General features: G+C 41.2%; 1 protein-coding gene across 37 annotated transcripts in view; it reads right to left on the bottom strand.

Annotated features, from left to right (window-relative positions):
• LOC147367073 (GTP-binding nuclear protein Ran-like) overlaps positions 1 to 21166 on the bottom strand; it is a 462878-nt gene that overhangs the window by 368799 nt on the left and 72913 nt on the right. For 32 of the 37 annotated variants that reach the window (XR_015169780.1, XR_015169797.1, XR_015169791.1 and 29 more), the window contains one exon: positions 19293 to 19385. Coding sequence is in view for 15 of the 37 variants with exons in the window: in XM_086415636.1 (XP_086271762.1) it covers positions 19293 to 19385 (93 nt within the window). In the remaining 22 variants the exon portion in view is untranslated. Of the gene's footprint in view, positions 1 to 3128; positions 3227 to 8634; positions 11737 to 19292; positions 19386 to 21166 lie in introns of those variants that run through there. The other 5 variants (XR_015169796.1, XR_015169786.1, XR_015169790.1 and 2 more) reach the window with 3 other exon arrangements.

The raw sequence follows: 21166 nt of genomic DNA, 5'->3' as shown, positions 1-21166 counted from the left end.
GGTAAAGAATTCACCTGCAATGCAGGAGACCATCCACAGTGCAGGACTGGGTTCAATCCCTGTGTCAGGAAGATCCCCTGGAGGAGGAAATGGCAACCCACTCCAGTATTATTGCCTGGGAAATCCCATGGAGAGAGGAGCCTAGTGGGCTACAGTCTATGAAGTCGCAAGAGTCCGACATGACTTTGGGACTAACCCACCCACTAAACCACCATCACCAGTATTCCGTATATAATCATACTCCTTCAGGGCTTCTCTGGTGGCTCAGACAGTAAAGAATCTGCCTGCCAATACAGGAGACCCAAGTTGGATCCCTTGGTTGGGAAGATCCCCTGGAGGAGGAAATGGCAATCCACGCCAGTATTCTTGCCTGGAGAATACCATGGACAGAGGAGCCTGGCAGGCTGCAAAGAGTCAGACATGCCCGAGCAACAGACACACACAATGTTAGACTCAGGGCAGTGTCTCCAATGGAATGGGTAGTTCCTTTTGGGAAAGCTTTCTGAATTCTTTGTAGTGGAGTGGACGTTGGTTAGAGCTGAATTCAGGGAGGCTGAGAGTGAGAGCAAATTAGCCTGAGGATGCTCCACTCAAGTATGGATGAGTCTCTCTCACTTATCTAAACTTATTTTGATGCTATATAGATGAATCTAATGCTAACTTTTTTGACAACATAAATCAGTGACAGAGACCAACCACAGTGAATTCATGGGAACAGAGGCCTCTCATGAGGCTGTTTTTGTAAAGAAGAAACAAATTACAATGTGATGAAAAAGAAAAAGAGACAATGTCCCAAGAGTCTAACATTACCAGAGTTTTATTTTCCCCTTTGAAGGTTTATAATTGTATTCAAATAGAAGAGAGACAGACAATAAGTTATTCTGAAGTTCAACTGAAACGAAAGTATTCATTGGTCAAAACCATAACAGTTGATGAATGAATGCCCATACTAGTCATCTGTATATCACACAGAATATTAAAGTTAAAGGGTGTGCTTTATTGCATGCTTTAGACTGATTGTACCCACTCTCTATTTAGACATCAATTTGCAAAAATAATTATACTTATTTGAATTCAAAGCTTTGGGTACTGTTGTTGACTGAAGCCCTTGAAATGCGTGCTGATTGCAGTGCCAACATAATGTACATTAGCAGAGATAGCAAGTATTAATTAATACCCTTAAATCAGAGAGAGTTACAAGAGGCTAATAATGAAGATGAAGTAATGCTGCGAGCACTAGCCTTTTATTCTGAACTCAAGAAATGCATTAGAAAATAAGTTTTAAGACTAGGTCACAGAGAATGTAAATGTAAATCAGAAGAAAGAAAAGGGGGGAAAAACCCTCCTGGACTAAAGCAGGAGACCTGGAGAGAAGGAGAGGAAAGAGGCCGTACCTTAAGGAGATACGAGTAATTTAGAGAAAAGAAAGGAAGAGCCTCCAGAAAGGAAGTGCTGTCCATTTAGATAGAGTGGCAACAGCTTCCACAATAACCAAGAGGACCCTGCCTGCAGTCTCTAAGAAGCATTTGAATTTGAAGGCACATTTATATGAAAATCTTCAATACTGCATCCCCATACCATGCTCTTAACTAACGCATCCTTTCTACCAACAGTTTCATTTCCAAAAGCCAAGAATAACCTATGTGAAGCTGTGACTCAACATTTTTAAATAGACCAGGGTGGAAAATAAATAAGTAATGAAATCTTTACAAGGGAAATAAGCAAGACGTAAGATAAGGCTCAGGGAAATATTAATTGACAAACTTTGTGTCTTGTGCTGAAGGTGGACTGTAAACCTGGTGCTGGGCTTTACATTTTTGTCAATCTTATTAATGTCGGGCTTAATAGAAGACAGCTGGACTCACATTTGTGCTTCTGCATTCCATCTGTCGTGATAACCATGTGTGTAGCCCCTGGAAAACCCCACCATACACCCATAAGACAGTGAGAGTCCAAAAGTGAAATACCATCTTTGTATTATGAGGAACACAGTCTTTCCCTCAGGGACTTCCTCAATAGGTCTCGGGGACCCCTATGGGTCTCTGAAAGACATTTTGAGGACTACAAAGTTACTGCAAAAACAGGTCCTATTAAAACAAAAGCAAAGATTACTCAAGAGGTACATGGTCTTTCAAAGAGTGAGTTCTGAGAGAAACACGTTTCCTTCGATCTTAAAGGGAGAGACATGTAACAGGGTATATGCCAGCTCAGCCCATCCCCATAATGCATGCAGCAGTGAGTGGCATATGATTAGCCATTCAGAAGGGAGATATACATACATTCCCTATTTCCCATAATTTATAGCTTCTGGACAAAATGTGAGTTAATGAAATTGACGCTTCCTGTAATTGATGTCAAGTGCATTCTGTAATTATGTTTTGTGGTCTGTGACTTTTATGAGCTTACACCATAAAACAATTAACAACTCCATAAAAATAATGCTTTGACATTTTTTTTCACTTAAAGCCTTCTGCTCTAGCCATGCTATCAAAAAAAAAAGATACAGTACCACTAAACCATGATTTTTCACTATCTGAATAAGATTATTTCTCTTATCTCCAAACTATTCTAACATGTTTTTATTTATAAATTATTAATATAAAAATTTCTTAGCAGTTAAGATAATAACTTTGGAGAAAGGCATGCCTGCATTAGAATCCCAACTCAACTTTTTATTCGTTTTGTAACCTTGAACCCTTTCTTTGACCTACTGAAGCATCAATGTACTCATATGTAAAATGAGAGTCATAATAGCAGCTACCTCATTATGTCACTGTGAGAAGTAAAAGATGTAGAGATAAAAATATCTTAGCACTTAAAAAACAGCGAAAACATTAATTATCATTAACTATGGTTATTACACAATCTTCCCTCTCTGCATCACTCTTCTGGTTCCATGGTCAAAAGCATATTATGGACCCAAAAGAAAGGTGGGAAGTGATAGCAAAACGTAGAACAAGGGAAGGGAAGGCCAGAAAATATACAGCAGTAGAACTAGCAACTTAGAACTGGGGCCAAGGAGCAAGGAGACTCTGAGAATTCTCATGTCTGAGCACTTTCCATCCTTCCACAGGACACACAATGAATGCCAGCCACCACTGCGTCTCTGTGCCTGTGTTTCTACTTACTGTGAGTCTCTGTGATGATGGATGAATTGCACTGATGAACTGCTTGTGCCGAGCACATTACCACTAGATTCCTCCAGGGGTCATGACTCCCAACAACCCTAGGGTGATTAGTTTAAGCATTATTGATAATACTCATTTCTCTTTTCAGCAATTATTTTAGGAATTAGAAATTCTGGTTTATATCCCAAGAGACGAAATCAGCTTTGGGAGGAGAGAATGTAATAATATGGATTATTGTTCATTAAATATTCACTACCCAACTCTTCCCACTTTGAGTGGAGTTTACATTTCCATCCCACTTGTGTGAGACTTGCCTATGGAACTTGCTTTGGCCAGTGGGATTCAGTAGATGGCTAGTCACAGGGCTTAAATGTGCACATACAGTGTGACCCAGCTCTTATTCAAGTTTATCCGCCATCAGAAGAGATGTGTCTTTAGTAGTAGCTGTCCTTCAGTCCATGTCCCAAAACAAACACCACTGAAGCAGACCTGAAGCCAACCCAGAGCCTAGAGCTATTCCCAGAAGCCCCTGTAAACTAAAGTAGATCTGCTCAGCCTACAAGAGCCAAACCACAGTTAAATTATAAGTATAAACATATATACTTTTTCTTTACTACAAATGGGTACTCTGTTACTCATTATTACTATGGCAATAGCTGACTTTTACAACTGGTTGGGCAGAGTACCTGGGAAAGATTTGTGTAATTCCTAAAAAGAGACATACCAGAAGAGAATGGATGTGACACCTGGACCTGCTGCAGCTATCTTGTAACCATAAGGAAGGCAGCCTGCCACTAAGGAGGCCCTGACCTTGTTAAGCCTCCTGATGATGGAAGGCCTGTTGCTTGCCCTCCCTGTTAGGAAATTTTTTTTTAATATTCTTAATGTTTAGGCCAGTTTAAGACATATATTTCTATTCAGTACAGGGATATTCTGATATTTTTGTTTTATTAAAAAAAAAACCAATTACACAATGAAAAGAAAGTATAAATACACACTGCTGGCAATAATAGGATAGAGATATTATTTAATACCTTAGAATTTTGCCTTCTAAGAGGGTTGTCTTGGTGCCTACTGATGTCAGTCTGATTTCTAATCTTCTTTTCCAATGAGGTAATTATTATATTTTTGAAGAAGGTTCTGGACTGTGTACTCATGAGCATCTGGAAGACCAAGCTACTATATATTAACAGTAAGGATTTTCACCAGGCAACTGTCACTTAGAACTAGGGCATCTTATGACGCATGGGGAGCTTGAAGGGATGGTCCTGGGCTCATCACTGAACCTCTGAATTCTAGTTTCCTCATCTGCTAAATGAGGTTCCCTTTTACTGAGTTCCCATCAGCTCTAAAACTACTGTAACGGAGTTTCTTATAGGTTTTTTGAGCTGATGTGCCCCTAAGGCCTCAGTGTAACACACAGCAGCCTCCCATAACATCAAGCCTCCATGGACCTCTTGGGCTCCAGGACCTCAGGCCAGCTGAGTGTGTACCAAGCTGGTGTGCCTGAACTTCCCTGCAATCCCTGCATGTTTTTTGGCTTCCTCCCTCATCCTCCCAGTGTTGGTTTCTCTGTGTTCCCTCTTCACACTCAGTGCTGCACCCCCACTGACACTCCCTGTGATGCAGAATGGTCTTCTAAAATTGCTGCCCCAAATAGTGAGGACCAAGTCTGTCTGAACTTTTTCCATCCCACCTTTCTCCTAGAAATCCTCTGTCCACAGCTATCTGAAGGCACCTGACTACTGCCACCCCAGCTGATGGCCTCCACAAAAAACACCTGGCCTGGAGCAACAGATGTTCTTGCTGGTGTTCCTCCAAGCCTTAGAGTATGAGATAGAATGACAGGGAAGGGGGGAAATATACTTCCTGAAGCAAACAAGATTGCATGACAATTTTGTTTTCAAAAGCCCTACTACCCAATTCGTGAAAGCAACCTTCAGTTCCCCACCTTACAGTGACATGAGATACACTCATTCAACCAAGAAAGCTTGGGAAATACAGTAAAATTATAATATCCCCTGTCACTGGAAGCTCTTACCACTGGAAAAACAAACTGATTTTGCCACTAGGTTTGGTCTGAAGAAGGAAAAAAAAAAATGACTCCTAGATTTTCCCCAGACTGACTGTCCACTCCTGTCAAAACACCCTACATGTTTTCATTCTGTAACTCGGTGGCCAAGGCATTCGTGGTGCCTGTCTCACTTATATTCTCCGGTCTTGACTGCCACTTCCACAGCCTGAAGTAGACTGAAGATTGAGAGGATAATCAGGAGATTCCCATGCCACCAGACAAGGACAGTGAGCTGGCAGGGTGAAGTCCCGTCAAATCACATAACACCCACCCAGAATTTAGGCATCAGTTACTGCTGACAGTTTCCCCAATCCAGGCTTGCTCCTTTTGTGGGGAGGCCAGCATGCCTGATGTTTTCTGTCCAGGTCTTCTGAATACTTGGAACTTTTCTATCATTAATACACACAAACACGCACACACACACATGTTTCCAAGTGTATCAAAGGGGACCATAATTATCTGACTAGGATCTGTCCCACTTGGGGATTGTACCAGCCCTTTTTTGACGTCTCTGAACCTATTCCCAAGTCTTTTTTGCCTTGCAGTAACCTTCTGTTCTCAGTTAAGTATCCAGATTTCACCCATCTAGCAAATGTGTACCAAACCCCTACTATGCATAATTCGTACACTTATTATTAAATTCTTCATTAGATCCTGCAATTAGCGACTGCCAAACTTGCACAGCTGCCCTCTCCACCCTGCCAGGGTCAAGAACATATGCTTAAATACATAAAAAACATTCTTGACACTCTGTCCTAGAGCTTAATTTTTAATTTGCTGCAAAAACTACACAAAAATAATTGAATTGAGCTGTTAAATCATATTTTTATAGCTAGCCTTCACTTCCTAGAACACAAAGACTTCCTTTTTCTCACAAAGACACAACAATCAGAAATGAAAACATCATCTATGCCCCCAAGTTGATCAGTTTTCTTCCTTGAACTTCAATGACAAGAGAATCATTTGCATCAAGGAGTATCTTTCATTCTCCCATTAACCAGGAATAAGCCATTCCAAAGGCTTCTTAAACGTTGGCAGATTTCCCCCATAAAAGCCACAGAGATTTTCACCAAAAGTAAATTACAGGAACGTGTAACTTGACTCTGTCTCTCTTAGAAGAAATCCATATTTCTTACTTGGAATGATAAGGCCTTCACCTGCTCTAAAGCCATCTATCTTATTTAGTCTCTCCCATATTTCTATCATATAGCTTTCTACCAATGTCACTATCTGAAATTACTTTATTAATGTATATAATTGGCTACCCTTAGGATGAGCAAGCTCCTTGAAGGCAGTGAGCATGCCCGCCTCATTGTCATTTGTTCAGTACCTAGCAGAGCGCCAGGCAATAGTACATGCTCAGTAAGTATTTTTCATGAATAAAGAACAGATGCCTGGCTCTTCTTAAGCTTTTGTCAACATACTTAGGGGAGGCAGACAGCATCCTTCATTTCAGTGATTTCTGTTCTTTCCATTGGCAAGGCCTCAACCACAGCTTTCTTGATCACCCCCCTGGAACTGCTCATGACTATAATTATTCCTTTATATGCTTTTTAGAAACCAATGAGCTCACTGAACTTCTTTGCATTAAAGAGTTTGGTGAACCACCACAAAGTGTGGCCAGGGTTGACCCAAGCTGCAGCTGCTGCAGTATATTTGGTTTACTGCATGAGATTTTTTCCTTTTGAGACATAAGATCTTCCATCTAAATAAATGCCTAAAAGACCTCCACCTTCCTTTTCTTCAATAACCACAAAATATAGTACTGAACTTTTATGCACTTTTAAAAATTTTGCCAGATCAGAGGTCTTTCTAGTTCTTTCCTAAGAGCTCAGTGTGTGAATAATAACTCAGAATTCTTTAATGCATTTTTTCATCTATGGATTCATTAAGGATTAACGTGCAACTATGGTTTAATATAACTTTAAAGTCAGAAGATGCCTACTTTGCTGTTTGCATCTGTAGCTTATTCCTTTGGCTGTGAAATAGTATCCATTGTATGAAATGTTACAATTTCAGTTGTCCCTTCACATGTTGATGGGCATTTGAATTATTATCAGGTTTTACAAAGATAAGTAAAGCTGCTATGAACATTAAAAATAAGTGAATAAGAATTTTCTGGGAAAGAGCAGATTTCAATTACCCAGGTAGGCTTGCCTTCAAGATGGGGTCAAAGAGATGACACAGAAAATGAACCACAGTGGGGGTGGCAGCAGCTGTCGTTACGGTCTGAGTTGTTCCTCTAAGTGTGGGGCACTCAGCATCCTGTTCTTCCCATCAAGAGTGACAGACAGATGGGGACACGATGACTCATAGTGCCAGCAAATGCTTAAGCTCTTTTAGACTTCAGCTTGTCCACACCTCTGCTATATGCTGACCTGAAATGTTTTGGCCAGGGAGGAAAAGGCCAGTGGGAAGGGGGAGTCACCGCACAAAAACAGAATTTCTCTTGCCACTGCCCCTTTCACAGCTGGAGCCAGCAGTATATTTTATCGCATGGGATCACAGAGGACTCAGACTCTGGAAGAGGTGTTTGCTCCTGTTCCTTTCACTAAAAGTCATGGTGAGGTCTCAATCCACTGAATAAACAGAAGCAGAAATCCAGTTTGTCACAGGGAAGGGGAAGGCATGAGTGTGAGATAAAACCTCTGGAATCTGTCACTGAGAAGAGGGGGGAAAAAAGCAAGGCAACTATAGAAACACATGTGCTGATCCAGATCCATGTTTTCTTCTTACTGATACCCCAGGAAGTTCAATTCATTACTACTATGAACTAAAGGGCAAGGCGAGCTGGCTAAAAACACCAGTACATCTTGTGCTTGGAAGAAGGCACAAGCAGTATGATTTCAGCTCCTTTTCAGAGGCACGGATAGAATATTTCAGAAGGCTGTGTTGCCTTTGTTATTAAGAAGCTGTATATTATCAAAGGAGGCAGTGAAAGGCCATATTCCCACAGGGTCTCACCCTCCTTTCTATGCAATGCCTAAACAGGCTCGTTTATTCCCATCTTATTCGTTTCCCTCTAGCTGATACCAGTGACCCCCAAAATGTTCAGCTCCCAAGTTAATGCACATTTACAGCCAGGGAGTATTTTCCTGGCACTGAATTTGGGAATGAGGAGTGAGGAGGGAGAAAGGAGGTAATTTAAGTTGCTCTTTTGTTGGAAGGGAGGGGAGTAATTCTTGCTTCTATCAGCAGCTTGCTGAGTCTCGCCATCATTCCTACCCCCTTTTATTTTATTTATCTCTTTATGGCCTATCTGATAATGCTATAACCATTTCCTGTTGTATCCTAGCTGAGGAAGCTTTCTCCAGGCCCAAGAGCAAATCAATAAAAGCAAGCTATAGCGATTCATAAAAATAAAATTGTCATCATTATTGTTCAATTATTGCTGTGTCTGTGGAAAGAATCTCAAGACCTGAAGGTTTCTCAGCTAATATTTATAATCTGCGTTGAATGGTGCTAATGAATGAGTGGGTGTGCATTAGACTGAAATGCGATGGTGTTTGATTTATACCAAGTCCAGGTCTGATTGCTAATGTTAAATCCATTAAAGTGTCTCTTAGATCTGCTTTAATGTACTCCCCTGCATATAATAGAGCTTAAACATACCCGTTTACTTAGCTTTTCATTATTGGTTGAATATTTGTCTTTATTACATTATCCCCATGATAAATTTGACTTACGATAGTTTAAAAAACAGCTCTTCGGCAAAGCTAGGCTTTTAAGAAGCTACAGAAGTAACTCCAGATTCCCCAGCCTTCCCACACATAAAACAGAATATCCCCAAATAATTATTTTTTAAAAGTTCAAACTGAAATCCGAGAATCTCCCAGATCACAAAACCCAGACACTCCAGGGAAGAACAACTATTTCATCCTGGAAGGGAAATAACAAACAGAGGTATGAACGTTAGCTGCTTAAGCTGACACCTTTGCGGGGTCTCTGGGATGGAAAGCTTTTTGTATTTCTTTAAAACGCTTCTCCCCGAAGGAATCCATAAAGCACAAGTGTAAATAGGGGCAACAGGTGGAAAAGACTTAGGCACAATCATCGAGAGTCCCCTCGAAGGTCGACCGTTTCACTGGGATTCAGCAAAGGCCAGTGAGGATGAAATACATCCGCTGCCTACACTCCCCGGCTTTCATCTACAACAGTTTTCCATTCACAGCTGAGGCAGTCCCAGGCGGCAGGCGCCAAGCCAATCTGGGGTCTATTTCTGATGCCTCTCGCCTTCCGTGGTTTACTGACTTTACTTGAAACTTGGCTCTCTGCTAAGTCTGTGTTTGGTGATGTGTGTCTGGATCAGGATGAGGTACTTCCTGTTTATTTCTGACAACGCTGCCACTGCTTTCACTCTTAGCACTGGTATTCACCCTGTTACAGAAGACCCAAGGCAGAGACAGGACACACAACGTGGAGAACAAACCCTGAGGCCCTGGACAAAATGAGGCAAGGTAGATAAATAGGTGAAATAAATAAATCCCATCAGTAAAGTAGCTAAACGTGGACTGCAAAGTAGTATGCAGAGGATTCCCTAAATACCTTCATGGTTATTTAGTTCCTACCCAGGATGTGGACAAGATGGTGCTAAACAAAGGCTATTGAATATGCCCATGCTGGGCAGCATAGGAAACATGGAGAATAGGCCACACAGTTCCTCCCCTCAGATAGTCCTTAGCTCTGTTTTGTTTTGTGGAGGAAAATGAGAAACATATACTAACTTGGATAACCAGGAATAAATAAGCAATATAAAAATCTCGGGGGAATACGTGTATACCTGTGGCAGATTCATTTTGATATATGGCAAAACCAATACAATATTGTAAAGTTAAAAAATAAAATAAATTTTTTAAAAAATCTCAACTACTGCCAATACTCATGCAATGGTTGGGGATAGAATAGGCTGGTCCTTGCAGGGTTTTTAGAGAGTAAGGTGGGCTCAGTACAGACTGTGAGGGAGAGGCGGGGAGTGAACTATCGCAGTAGAGAGATGTGCGCTGATGCAACAAAGTGTAACATAGTTTGACTTACATTAGGCAGAATCATATTTCAAAACTGGAACATAAATAAATGCAGGCACAAATGAAATTACCAAAATCCCAGTATTCATCACACATTTTCATTGAACCCGTACCTTTAGTACCACTAGCGCTAAATACTGACATATTTTGGGTTTACATAAACAAATCTAATCCCACAAACTGGATCTATAGTCAACTCTATTTTTGATGGCTTCAGACTTCATGATGAAAATTGTACACTACTTACTCTAAGACAAATGCTAAAATTAAGTTTCATTAAACTGAAATGGTAGGGTTTATATAAACTTAAGGTCCCTAGATTCACTCTTAGCATTGTTTCATGAGGTGCTAGGTAAGAATGGAAAAAGAGTAACTTTAGTCTTGCAATATATGTTGCCAAGGAGTTGTCACATTATCTGGTAGCTGAAACTCAAAAAAGAAACACTTTCCACATCATAAATATTAGCTATAGAACAGAAGGGTCCTTCTTATAAGGATGTATAGCCAAAAGAATTATTTTTAAAACTGTACACTGTCATTTGAAATACTACTACAGACCGTCTTTCCACAGAAAATCCATGTGGAAGTTTCCCTCCAGCAACAGAAATGAATTCACTCTGATCCTTCCACCATCTCTCAGTCCATTTTTCTTGTGTCTAATGAAGGCACAGATTTGGAAGTTGACTGACTGGATTAATAATAATGAATGTCCAAATAAATACTGGACAAAGTATACACAAAACAAGTACACATCTTAACTAGAAATGCACACAGGCAGGGAAGGAAGAGAGAGATAATGGTCTGAATTATAGTCAAAACTTTTACCAATGAAACAGATCCCTGAGTTTAAAGGACTACTGGACATAATGATCCCAGCATTCCCTCCAATCTCTGAGGTTCTGTGATTCTCTAATTACTGGGATAAGGGATTATTGTTAAAGTAAGGAAAACAGACGGAATGCTAGATGGAGACTAATATTCATTAAGCATCTACTATTTATCAGAGAAGATAGTAAATATTCACACACAATAGCCAATTGCAATTTTCCAACATTCCTAGTATGCCCATTTCACAGATGAGTAAAACAAGGCTCAGAGAAGCTACTTAAATACATGGTTACATAGCTACTAGGTGGCCAGGCAAGGATTTTAGCCTAGATCAGTATAACCAGGGTTGATAGCCACAATATTTACCAGCCAGTATGGCATGGATTGGAGAAGGCAATGGCACCCTGTTCCAGTACTCTTGCCTGGAAAATCCCATGGATGGAGGAGCCTGGTGGGCTGTAGTCCATGGGGTCACTAAGAGTCGGACATGACTGAGCAAATTCACTTTCACTTTTCACTTTCATACATTGGAGAAGGAAATGGCAACACACTCCAGTGTTCTTGCCTGGAGAATCTCAGGGACGGGGGAGCCTGGTAGGCTGCTGTCTATGGGGTCGCACAGAGTCGGACACGACTGAAGCGACTTAGCAGCAGCAGCAGCAGCAGCAGCACGGCATGGATACTGATGAATCAAAGCAGATACAGCAACCAGTCAGAAAAGATGTCATTTGTGAACAACCAGCACAGGATCTACAGATATCAGCTCAGGTTTAACTCCATGCCCAGGTTCCTCCTTTTAAACAAACTTGAATTCAGTCCTGAAACAGTTGCTCTGTCTCTAAATGAGAATTCTCATTTACTTATTCAGGTATCTTTTTTGATAATTTAAATAATTTAGGTAGACATCCATCAATCCACTTAAGTCTTATTTAAGGAGAAGGTAATTTTTCTCTTATTATATTAAAGCAAAAAAAAAAAATCCCTATAACATTTTATCTGCACTGGAGTACACAGGATATGCTTCAGTTATCACTGGCAAATAGTCAAATCATCATTCATTCTCTCTCAAAGCTAATACAAAATTAATCTGAAAAGCAACAAAGTCTACAGCCATACCACCCTGAATGAGCCCAATCTCGTCCGCAAAGCAACCAAAGAAATGACTTGTTTTAAAATGTAGGTGTGTGAAATCTGTATTTTTCTCTAAATTATGAGGTAATACCAAATCAAGACAAATCTAATAAGTGTAAACTTATCTCAATGGAATGTGATCCTGCCAATATTATTTATCACTCGAAAGCAATCGACATGGAGGGGACCTATAGAGACTGGCCTTTTCAGAGTCACCATTCACCTATAACATCAAAGATATTAATAGACACATGATAGAAAGATAGAAAAGTATTTCATTTATGTGAAGACACTGTTTCTATCATCAGACCTTTACAAAAACTATACAGTGAACTTACACTCACTATGTAACTCAAGTTAATCCTTGACACTGACATTTACCACCCTCAGAATGGATGTTGGCATGGAATGTAGCATCCTGACCCAGGGATTGAACTCACATCCCCTGTGTCTCCTGCATTGCAGGCAGATTCTAATATTCCACTAAGAAAAGAGCAGCCCATTCTAGGTCAGATTTGGGTGACAGATGTGCTTACTTTCACTGGATAACCACCAATAAATAATCCTTTTGGTAATGCATGGAAATGATTACCGTGTATAAATGTCACCCTCCTAGATTTGTGTGGAACAAAAGGGGAGATTCATTAATAAGGGAAAATTAGACACAGAGGGCAACCCAACATAGAGAGATAAATGAGACAGGAATGCCAGCCAATCTACTGCATATGAGTTACAAACAAGAAAGGGCACTTTGTTTGGAAAATATAATTTACCTACTTATGTTTTCTCTATTTTACAAAATGCACCAAAGCACACTTGAGCGTATTCCCATGTCACTAACAGATGAATGAAGAGCAGAGGAAAGTGATAATAATAGGGCCAGACTTTGCTTTTATCTTCATGCCTTTCATCCAAGGATCTTTCAGCCCTTTAATAATAATTGATTAAATCTCACAAGATCCCTACTGAAAGTATCTTCGGATGGGCCTGGATAGAAGCGGAGAGAAGTGGAGTGCATCAGATTACCCAAGTTTAAGCCACAGGGCTCTAACAAAGCTAGAGAAAGACCAAGTGAATCACCTCCCCCACCATCACCCATAATCACTGGGAAACAGTCTGGCTTCTCGAAACTGTTGACCAGCCAACCCCCATTTTTAGAGTTAGTTATGCTTTTCATTTAATTATCTTCAGGACATCCGCCTTCAACAGCTGCTCCTCGGAGAAGGTGACTAGAGAACTGTCAACAGGCTTGCCTGTAGCCTCCTCAGAGGGTTGCCTCCCAGGATCACTGCAAAGAGGCTGCATGTAGCACCTATCTAGTAGAGTTCAGTAATTGAGGGGGCTGCTGCCGAAGTACCTTCATGCTGACTAATTAATCTCTAGTAATAAGCACTCAGATGTAAGAAGTGTAGCATTTAAGGGCTGTAATGAGGAAAATAAAATCTGCTCTTCAGAAATTTGCTCAAGAGTTTGATTGCCTTTTTTCAGATAAATAATGGCACCCATCCATTCAGACACAAAAACTGGAGTATGGAATGTACTTCATAGGCCCATACAAAGTATTGCTCAAAAGTTTCCCCAAATAATCAATATGACTAGGTCTAATTCCTACAAAACCTCTGCAAAGTCATAGAGTCTTAACCTTATTAGAACTGAAAAAACTTCAGAAATCATCTAGCCCAACTTTATCCTCCTGCAGATAAGGAAATTGAGGCCCAGCGAGGTGAAGACACCTGCCTAGGTCCCTGCAGCTAGTTGGGACAGAGCTGGGATGAGAAAGTGGGGCACTGAGCCTTGTGTCTCACCATGTCCCCCTTTCTCTCACATGAACAGGTCTGAACCCTGCCTGGTGTTGGGCAACCTTAAGGACAGCCTATGCAAAGGAGCACCAGCTGCAGATCCGTGGGGCCCCAGTGCCCTGAGACCAGGACGCAGTGTCTCTGCAGTGCCTTCCTCCATCTCCCTCACCATGAACGACCATTCTTTGCCTTCCTGCACTTCCACCCTCAGCATCAGCTCTTTCCCTGTGTCTCAGTCCAGTAGCACCCAACTCTCAGACTGAAGGATTATGTGATCCCCACAGTGAAAGGGCACACCCAGCTCAGGGATACATGTGTTCTACTAGAGAACCCTGTGTCCAGAGGCTTTTTCCTGCCAAAGAGACAAAGCTATGTTATGCACACATGGAAAGAGAGAAGGAGAGAGGTGGGGAAAAGGAGTGATGGAGCACTTCCTTTAAATATCCATACAACCATTCTAGATAGAGACAAGTCTCTCTCTTTTATTAGAAAGAGTGAAGTCGCCCAGTCTTTTATCAATCTCAGGGCAAATGACAGCACCCACAGCATATCATCCCCATTTATGCCTGCCACTCCTTCTCCTTTGCTCCTTTTCCAGGCCTCTGCATTCTTTTCCCTTCCCCTGGCCCCAGATCTGAGTCTCTACCATCCTCTTATCTGACCAAATGATAAACTAAAGGCAGGCACTCTCTTGAAAGGGAGAACCAAGTGCCTGGAGGCCCTGGTGTCTTCTTCCCATGGAAAGCCTTGCCCTATCCATCATTTGAGAAGGAGGAAAGGGAGTGGCCAAGGTTTGGACCCCTCACAGCCTCACCTCTCAGAGGTGCTGTGTTAATTGTCCATCAAGTAGGGAAGTTCAGTTCCTGTTGGGCTGGAGTCAGGCACAAAGCCTTACCACCAGTACATTGTTGTCCTTTGTGTTTTGGGGGTTTTGCTTTAGCTTTTCCTTTCTGTAAGTAGAAGGTGTGAAGGCAAATAAATAAGCCCTTTCAGAGCTTTCCCCTCCTGTTCTCATTTCTTGCAGCCAGATCTGTAGAAGCCAGCCCCAGCCCTGGAGACTATGAGATGCATTGGTTGAAGCACTGGCTGGAGGGGTCCAAATAAGTACACAACTTAAAAAAACTCCTAATTATTAATGTCTCAGTCTCCAAAATTATGTATGCCTCTGAGTCCTAGAGTAGATGTTCTCAATGGTTTCTTTCTGCTCTAATATTTCAGTCCCACTTTTTTTCCAGCAAGTATTTATTGAGCACCTACTTGTAAAAATCACTGTCCAAAGTGCTGGAGATACAGAGGCCAATTAAGCCTCAGTCTCCACCCTCAAGGGTGTCATATACAGTTACCACAAGATTTGAAAGAGGATAATAGAGCCATATTCAAGTGCTCTGGGCAATGGCAGTGAGATTGTGGGAGTAAGCAGGGGTGACCCTGGAAGCCTTCATGGAAGAGGAGATGACATATGTGGTCATGAAAGATGAGTTGGAGTTTCCAGGTGAACGAGGCCTGAGAAGGGCGGGGGATTCAGGACATTACAGGTAAAAGAAACTACATACACAAAAGCCAAGGTCTGAGAATGTCAGCTAGCATGGTGCAGCTAGGGAGAGGAGAATGGAATACATCAGGGTTACATCATACTGGAGAGTTTAGACTTTGTATGTGACATGAGTTTACACAATTGCGAATGTGTTAGCCACACCTATGAGACTAAGTCTGATTTTTCTTCATCACCAAAGCACTGCCTGGGAGTGTTATGTGAAGTCCTCATAAAATCCTAATATCTGACCTTACTCCAAAATGATATTTTCCTTTCTTCTGGTAAACAGGAAGCTAATAGACTTAGCCTCTGGTTTTTAAGCAAGTTCCAACAAGATCCCCAAGACTCTTTCCCAAAAGATAAGCTGCCTGTGGAAATGATAAAGGGGAACAAGTAATGACCTCAAACTTTTAGGTAAAATTCCTCTTCATCTAAAGACCACATTTCTTTCCTTTCTGTGTCTATCAGAGAAGAAAAAATAAGTCCTCAGATTGGTAGTAAGATTCCTCAGGATTCCTGTCCCAGGTATCACCTGCCCCTTTTGCGAGGTGGGGAGTAGTTGCACTAAGCAGCTTGTGAGGACTGAAACCAAGGACTAAAACCTTGCCCTGAGCAATGATAGCGCCCAGTCCTAACTGCTGGACCTCCAGGGAATTCCCTGACCACCTGCCTCTTTTTAACACTCTTCCTGAAAACCTTAGAGTTGAGGGCACTCTCTCCCCAGTCTGCTTCTCTGTTTTTTTAATCATGTCAGCTCAGGGGTCCATGACTGCTTGACCACATAAAGAAACCCCACCTTAGGCCGAGGACTGAAAGCAATGTGGCTAGACACAGTTTGTAAAAAAATAAAAGGACAAATAATTCTCTGGGATTGGACACGGCCTTCTGATGTTCTGTAGACTATTGTCCCATCACAGCAAGAAGATTTAAACAGGAAGTAGTCCAGACAGAGATAGCGTACCTCCAGACCAGGCAGATTCTGAAAATGTTTATCCCATTGTCTCTTAGAAACCTAAATTGTAATAGTGCCCCTTCAACCCTCAACATTGGTCCCAACCCACCCCGAAGCAGTTGATCTACAGGTGTAGCTTCTCCTTCAAGACTATTTTCTCTGTCTCTACAAAGACTCTCCTCTCCTGGGCCAAGCAGATCTCAGACTGGCTTCATTCACTTAAAACCGCAGGTCTGGTACCAGGCAGGAGTCAATACAGTTTTCTAAAAGGGCCTGATAGTAAATGTTTTTGGCTTTATGGGCCAGACAGTCCTTCAGAACCATCAACTCTGCTATGCAGCATGAAAGTAGCTTTGCTGCTAAGTCGCATCAGTCGTGTCCGACTCTGTGCAACCCCATAGACGGCAGCCCACCAGACTCCGCCATCCCTGGGATTCTCCAGGCAAGAACACTGGAGTGGGTTGCCATTTCCTTCTCCAATGCATGAAAGTGAAAAGTGAAAGTGAAGTCGCTCAGTTGTGTCTGACTCTTCGCAACCCCATGGACTGTAGCCCACCAGGCTCCTCCATCCATGGGATTTTCCAGGCAAGAGTACTGGAGTGGGGTGCCATTGCCTTCTCCGGAAAGTAGCTTTAGATGATTCATAAACAAGGGAACCCAGCTGTAGTTCCAATAAAACTTTATTTACAAAAACAACCCACAGCAAGATCTGGCCCTTGGGATGCTGACCTCTGATCCAGACCATGAACCCTGTGGGCACACATGTGTTATTTAAAGTAGCAGAGAGGTTCTCATACTTGTAAAGATTCAGACATGAGCAGAATTTAATTACCTGAAATAATCACAGAACACAAGAAGTCACAGGTATGACACCGAGGACAAGGATTTCAATACCCATAGAAGTTCAGACACTGGAACCTCACTCGTTTGGGGCTGGCAAAGGAGACTAACCTAAATCCTCCCAGGGGACATGTTTCCAGTCCTCTTAATTAAGGCCATTCACAAATGGCTTGGAAAATGTTTGGGAAATGAAGCGGTTGGGAAAACCTATGAAATGGAACATTGGCTATTAGCATCTGCTCCTCCCCACTTGCCCCACCCACACCACCACCCCGCAGGCGAACACACACACTGGAAAATAAAAGCATGCACAAGCGTATTTTCAATGATTAATCTCACTGTTTCACTTTGAAATCTAAAAGGGAAAAAAATGGAAGCATTCCTATTTCCCGTTGAAAGTAATCACAGCTTTATATCCCTGGGTGTTTACATAAAGAGAGCTGTTTATTTAGAATCCTTGCTGATAAGAACACCACACGCTCATAACTTATTATATATTCCCTTTCCATTTTGTCTCTTTTTTGGAGGGGGGGGAGAATTATGTATATTTTATGATAACCCAAAATGACTTATACATAAAAAATACAGACTTTAAAGATAAAAAGGATTAGTCGCAGGTAATGCATTTTCCATGAGTGGCTATAGGGCTCTCAGTTCCAAGAGGTACCGACTGCATACAAATGAATTGATAAAAGTCTGACGCCGTGGATGGGTAGCAAGGCTCATGCTTTGCTGGAGATGATTCTTAAAGTTACAATAAATCAGACAGACAGTGTCGGCCTTTGAGGATAAACCTGTGATGGCTTGTTGTGCCTCTCTGAATCGCCTCAGAGGCCCAGGGACTCAAAAGTGCCTAGATGTCACATTAAATCTACCGGGAGAATGGAGCACTTCAAAGACGAACGCAATCAGATCTGATGGAAAATACATTTTCTGAAAGCTACTGACAAAAAAGTAATCTTTGATGTGGATGTTGAATAACAATTGATATTGTCTTCCCTGACATTTTTCATTATTGCCGTCTTATACAGCCTACTTCATGTATTAAAGCAATATTAACTGTTTGACAGGGACAAATCCTCCAACTATCACATAAGCAATTGTTTCTGAATTGTCCTAGCCCACTGCCTGTAAAACCTGTCCCAATAACCGCTTTTAAATACGACAGTAGGCTCTTTCTCCTGACTAGCTAGACAGTGTCTGAGCTCCAGTATAGCTCAGTGGGGTCTGGGGAATATTAAAAATGGTTAGGTGGTTATGAGGTGTCATTTGATTATAAGGAAGGAGCAGGAGTGTTTTTTGAAGGTGAGTTTTAATGAGAGAGGTCTATAAAAGTTAGTCCTTATTTTTCCCCATCTTCGGTACATGTTTATATCGAGTAGATGCCCACAAATCTCAGATCTGCTGCAATTCTTGTTGTTCAAAGCGTAAAGCAACGTACAAAAGATCTTTGTTACTCATGCAATGAAATAAAGCAATCTCTGCCTGTGCAAGAACCTATAAATATACTGGAATTAAGTCCCTCAATATGTTTCTGGAAAGCAATCCAAGCAGATCTGGGAGGCATACATGTCTCTTTCAAAATCCATGCTACCTCCTGAGGTTTGATGTCTTAACCTTCAATTGTAAATACATGTGATTTCATTGTAGGTATTTGTAAAACCTAAAATCTCTAATTTTCTGATGACCTTGAGCTTCTTGAGAAATGGACAGGAGAAGTTCTACAAAAAAGCAAGGATTTTTTTTTTTTCATGAAATAGGGTTAATTGTGCCCCAGAGCAAAAGATATAACACTAAAACCCCACAATTCAAAATCACAAAACCACAGTAACCTATTTTGTAAACTCTCAAAAGTTATCATTTGTGGCTTAGATACCTAGGGGATGTAATATATATTCTTCACTTATATCATTATTATTATTATTTACTCACCTTCCCTGGAGTTTCCAGCTTTCACACACCTTAACAATATTGGAGCTTACCTGAATTTTTATGGTGCAGAAGTTTTTCTCAAACTCTCCTTGTCCACTGGGATTGGGGGTGGGAGTGGAAAGTAGTGCAGGAGGCTCCATTTCCTATACAATATTGGAAATAAAGTAGGTCATGGTGGGGAAAAAAAATGAACAAACCACTCCCCAAAAGTGGAGAATTATAAGATAAAGCATTGCCACTCAGGAATTTTTGTGACCTTAGGCAAGTCACTTAACCCTTCTTTGCTCTCCATCAGGGGTCAGCAAGCTTTTTCTTCAAGAATCAGATAGTAAATAGTTGATACTTTGTGGGCCATACTGTGTCACAAATACTCAATTTCACTCTTACAGCACAAAAGCAGCCACTGGTGATACATAAATGAATGGCATGGCTGTGTCCAAATAAAACTTTAAAATAAAAAGCAAGCTAATGAGCCAGATTTGGCCTGCAGACCAGATCTGGCCAGTCCCTGCTTAGAATCCCCTTTCTGTAAAGTGGATCCTAACAGACTGAGGTCTAACATGTTTTAATGCTGAACAGATTAAACTAGTTCACAAATGCAAGTGTTTCTCCCTTTGATAAGAAAAAGCGACAGGAAAAAATGCACAACACAGCAAAAGAGTCACTGGATGAATATATTTATCTTAATACATATATTAATAATATGTAATAATATATTAATAATAAATATATTAAGGCTGTATCATTGCTTATTAACCTATTTGGTCAATTTTTCATGACCTGTATATTGTAAGATATCATATAGGGACTGCTCTGGTGATCCAGTGGTTAAGTCTTCACTTGCCAGTGCAGGGGACATGAGTTCAATCCCTGGACGAGGAGCAAAGATCCCACATGCCTCAAGCCCAAAAAAAAAACAAAACATAAAACAGAAGCAATATTGTAACAAAGTCAATAAAGATTTTAAAAACGGTCCACATCTAAAAATCTTAAAAAGAAAAAAAAGGATTTAGCACAGCTATGTTCTCTTGAAGTTCTTTACAAACTCGCAAAACACATTATATAGTTTCTCTGATGGTCACAGGAATAGAAGGCTGGTGAAGTGTATCAAAACTATTTAAGGACAGAAGCTTCCGGGTAGACACAGAAACTTGCCCTCAGGCAGGCCTTCTCTGAATGCTTAAGTAGCCTCTCCTAATAGCACAAATGTGAGATAAATAAATATGCATGGCTTATTAGGGTGTGACAAGACCCAAAAAGGCTAGTGCCTCCCATACAATCACGTAAGAACCAAATCCATCAAGACCAGTAAGGCTATGCTGCAACAACAAGAAACCAAAATTTCTCCAAGGTTTAAAACGGCAACAAAGGTGATTTTCATTCTGTGCTGAACCTCTACCATGGCTTGGCTAGACGGCTTTTTTTCTTGTAGGTATGGCAGAAAGTGAAGAGGAACTAAAAAGCCTCTTGATGAAAGTGAAAGTGGAGAGTTAAAAAGTTGGCTTAAAGCTCAACATTCAGAAAACGAAGATCATGGCATTCGCTCCCATCACATCATGGGAAATAGATGGGGAAACAGTGGAAACAGTGTCAGACTTTATTTTTCTGGGCTCCAAAATCACTACAGATGGTGACTGCAGCCATGAAATTAAAAGACGCTTACTCCTTGGAAGGAAAGTTATGACCAACCTAGATAGCATATTCAAAAGCAGAGACATTACTTTGCCAACAAAAGTTCGTCTAGTCAAGGCTATGGTTTTTCCTTTGGTCATGTATGGATGTGAGAGTTGGACTGTGAAGAAGGCTGAGCGCCGAAGAATTGATGCTTTTGAACTGTGGTGTTGGAGAAGACTCTTGAGAGTCCCTTGGACTGCAAGGAGATCCAACCAGTACATTCTGAAGGAGATCAGCCCTGGGATTTCTT

This window comes from Bos grunniens, chromosome 8 (assembly GCF_055505025.1).
Source record: "Bos grunniens cultivar Pamir isolate PY7600 chromosome 8, Bosgru_T2T1.0, whole genome shotgun sequence".
NCBI lineage: Eukaryota > Metazoa > Chordata > Mammalia > Artiodactyla > Bovidae > Bos > Bos grunniens.
The sequence above is the reverse complement of the archived record's forward strand: the minus strand, read 5'-3'. Positions and strand labels throughout refer to the sequence as shown.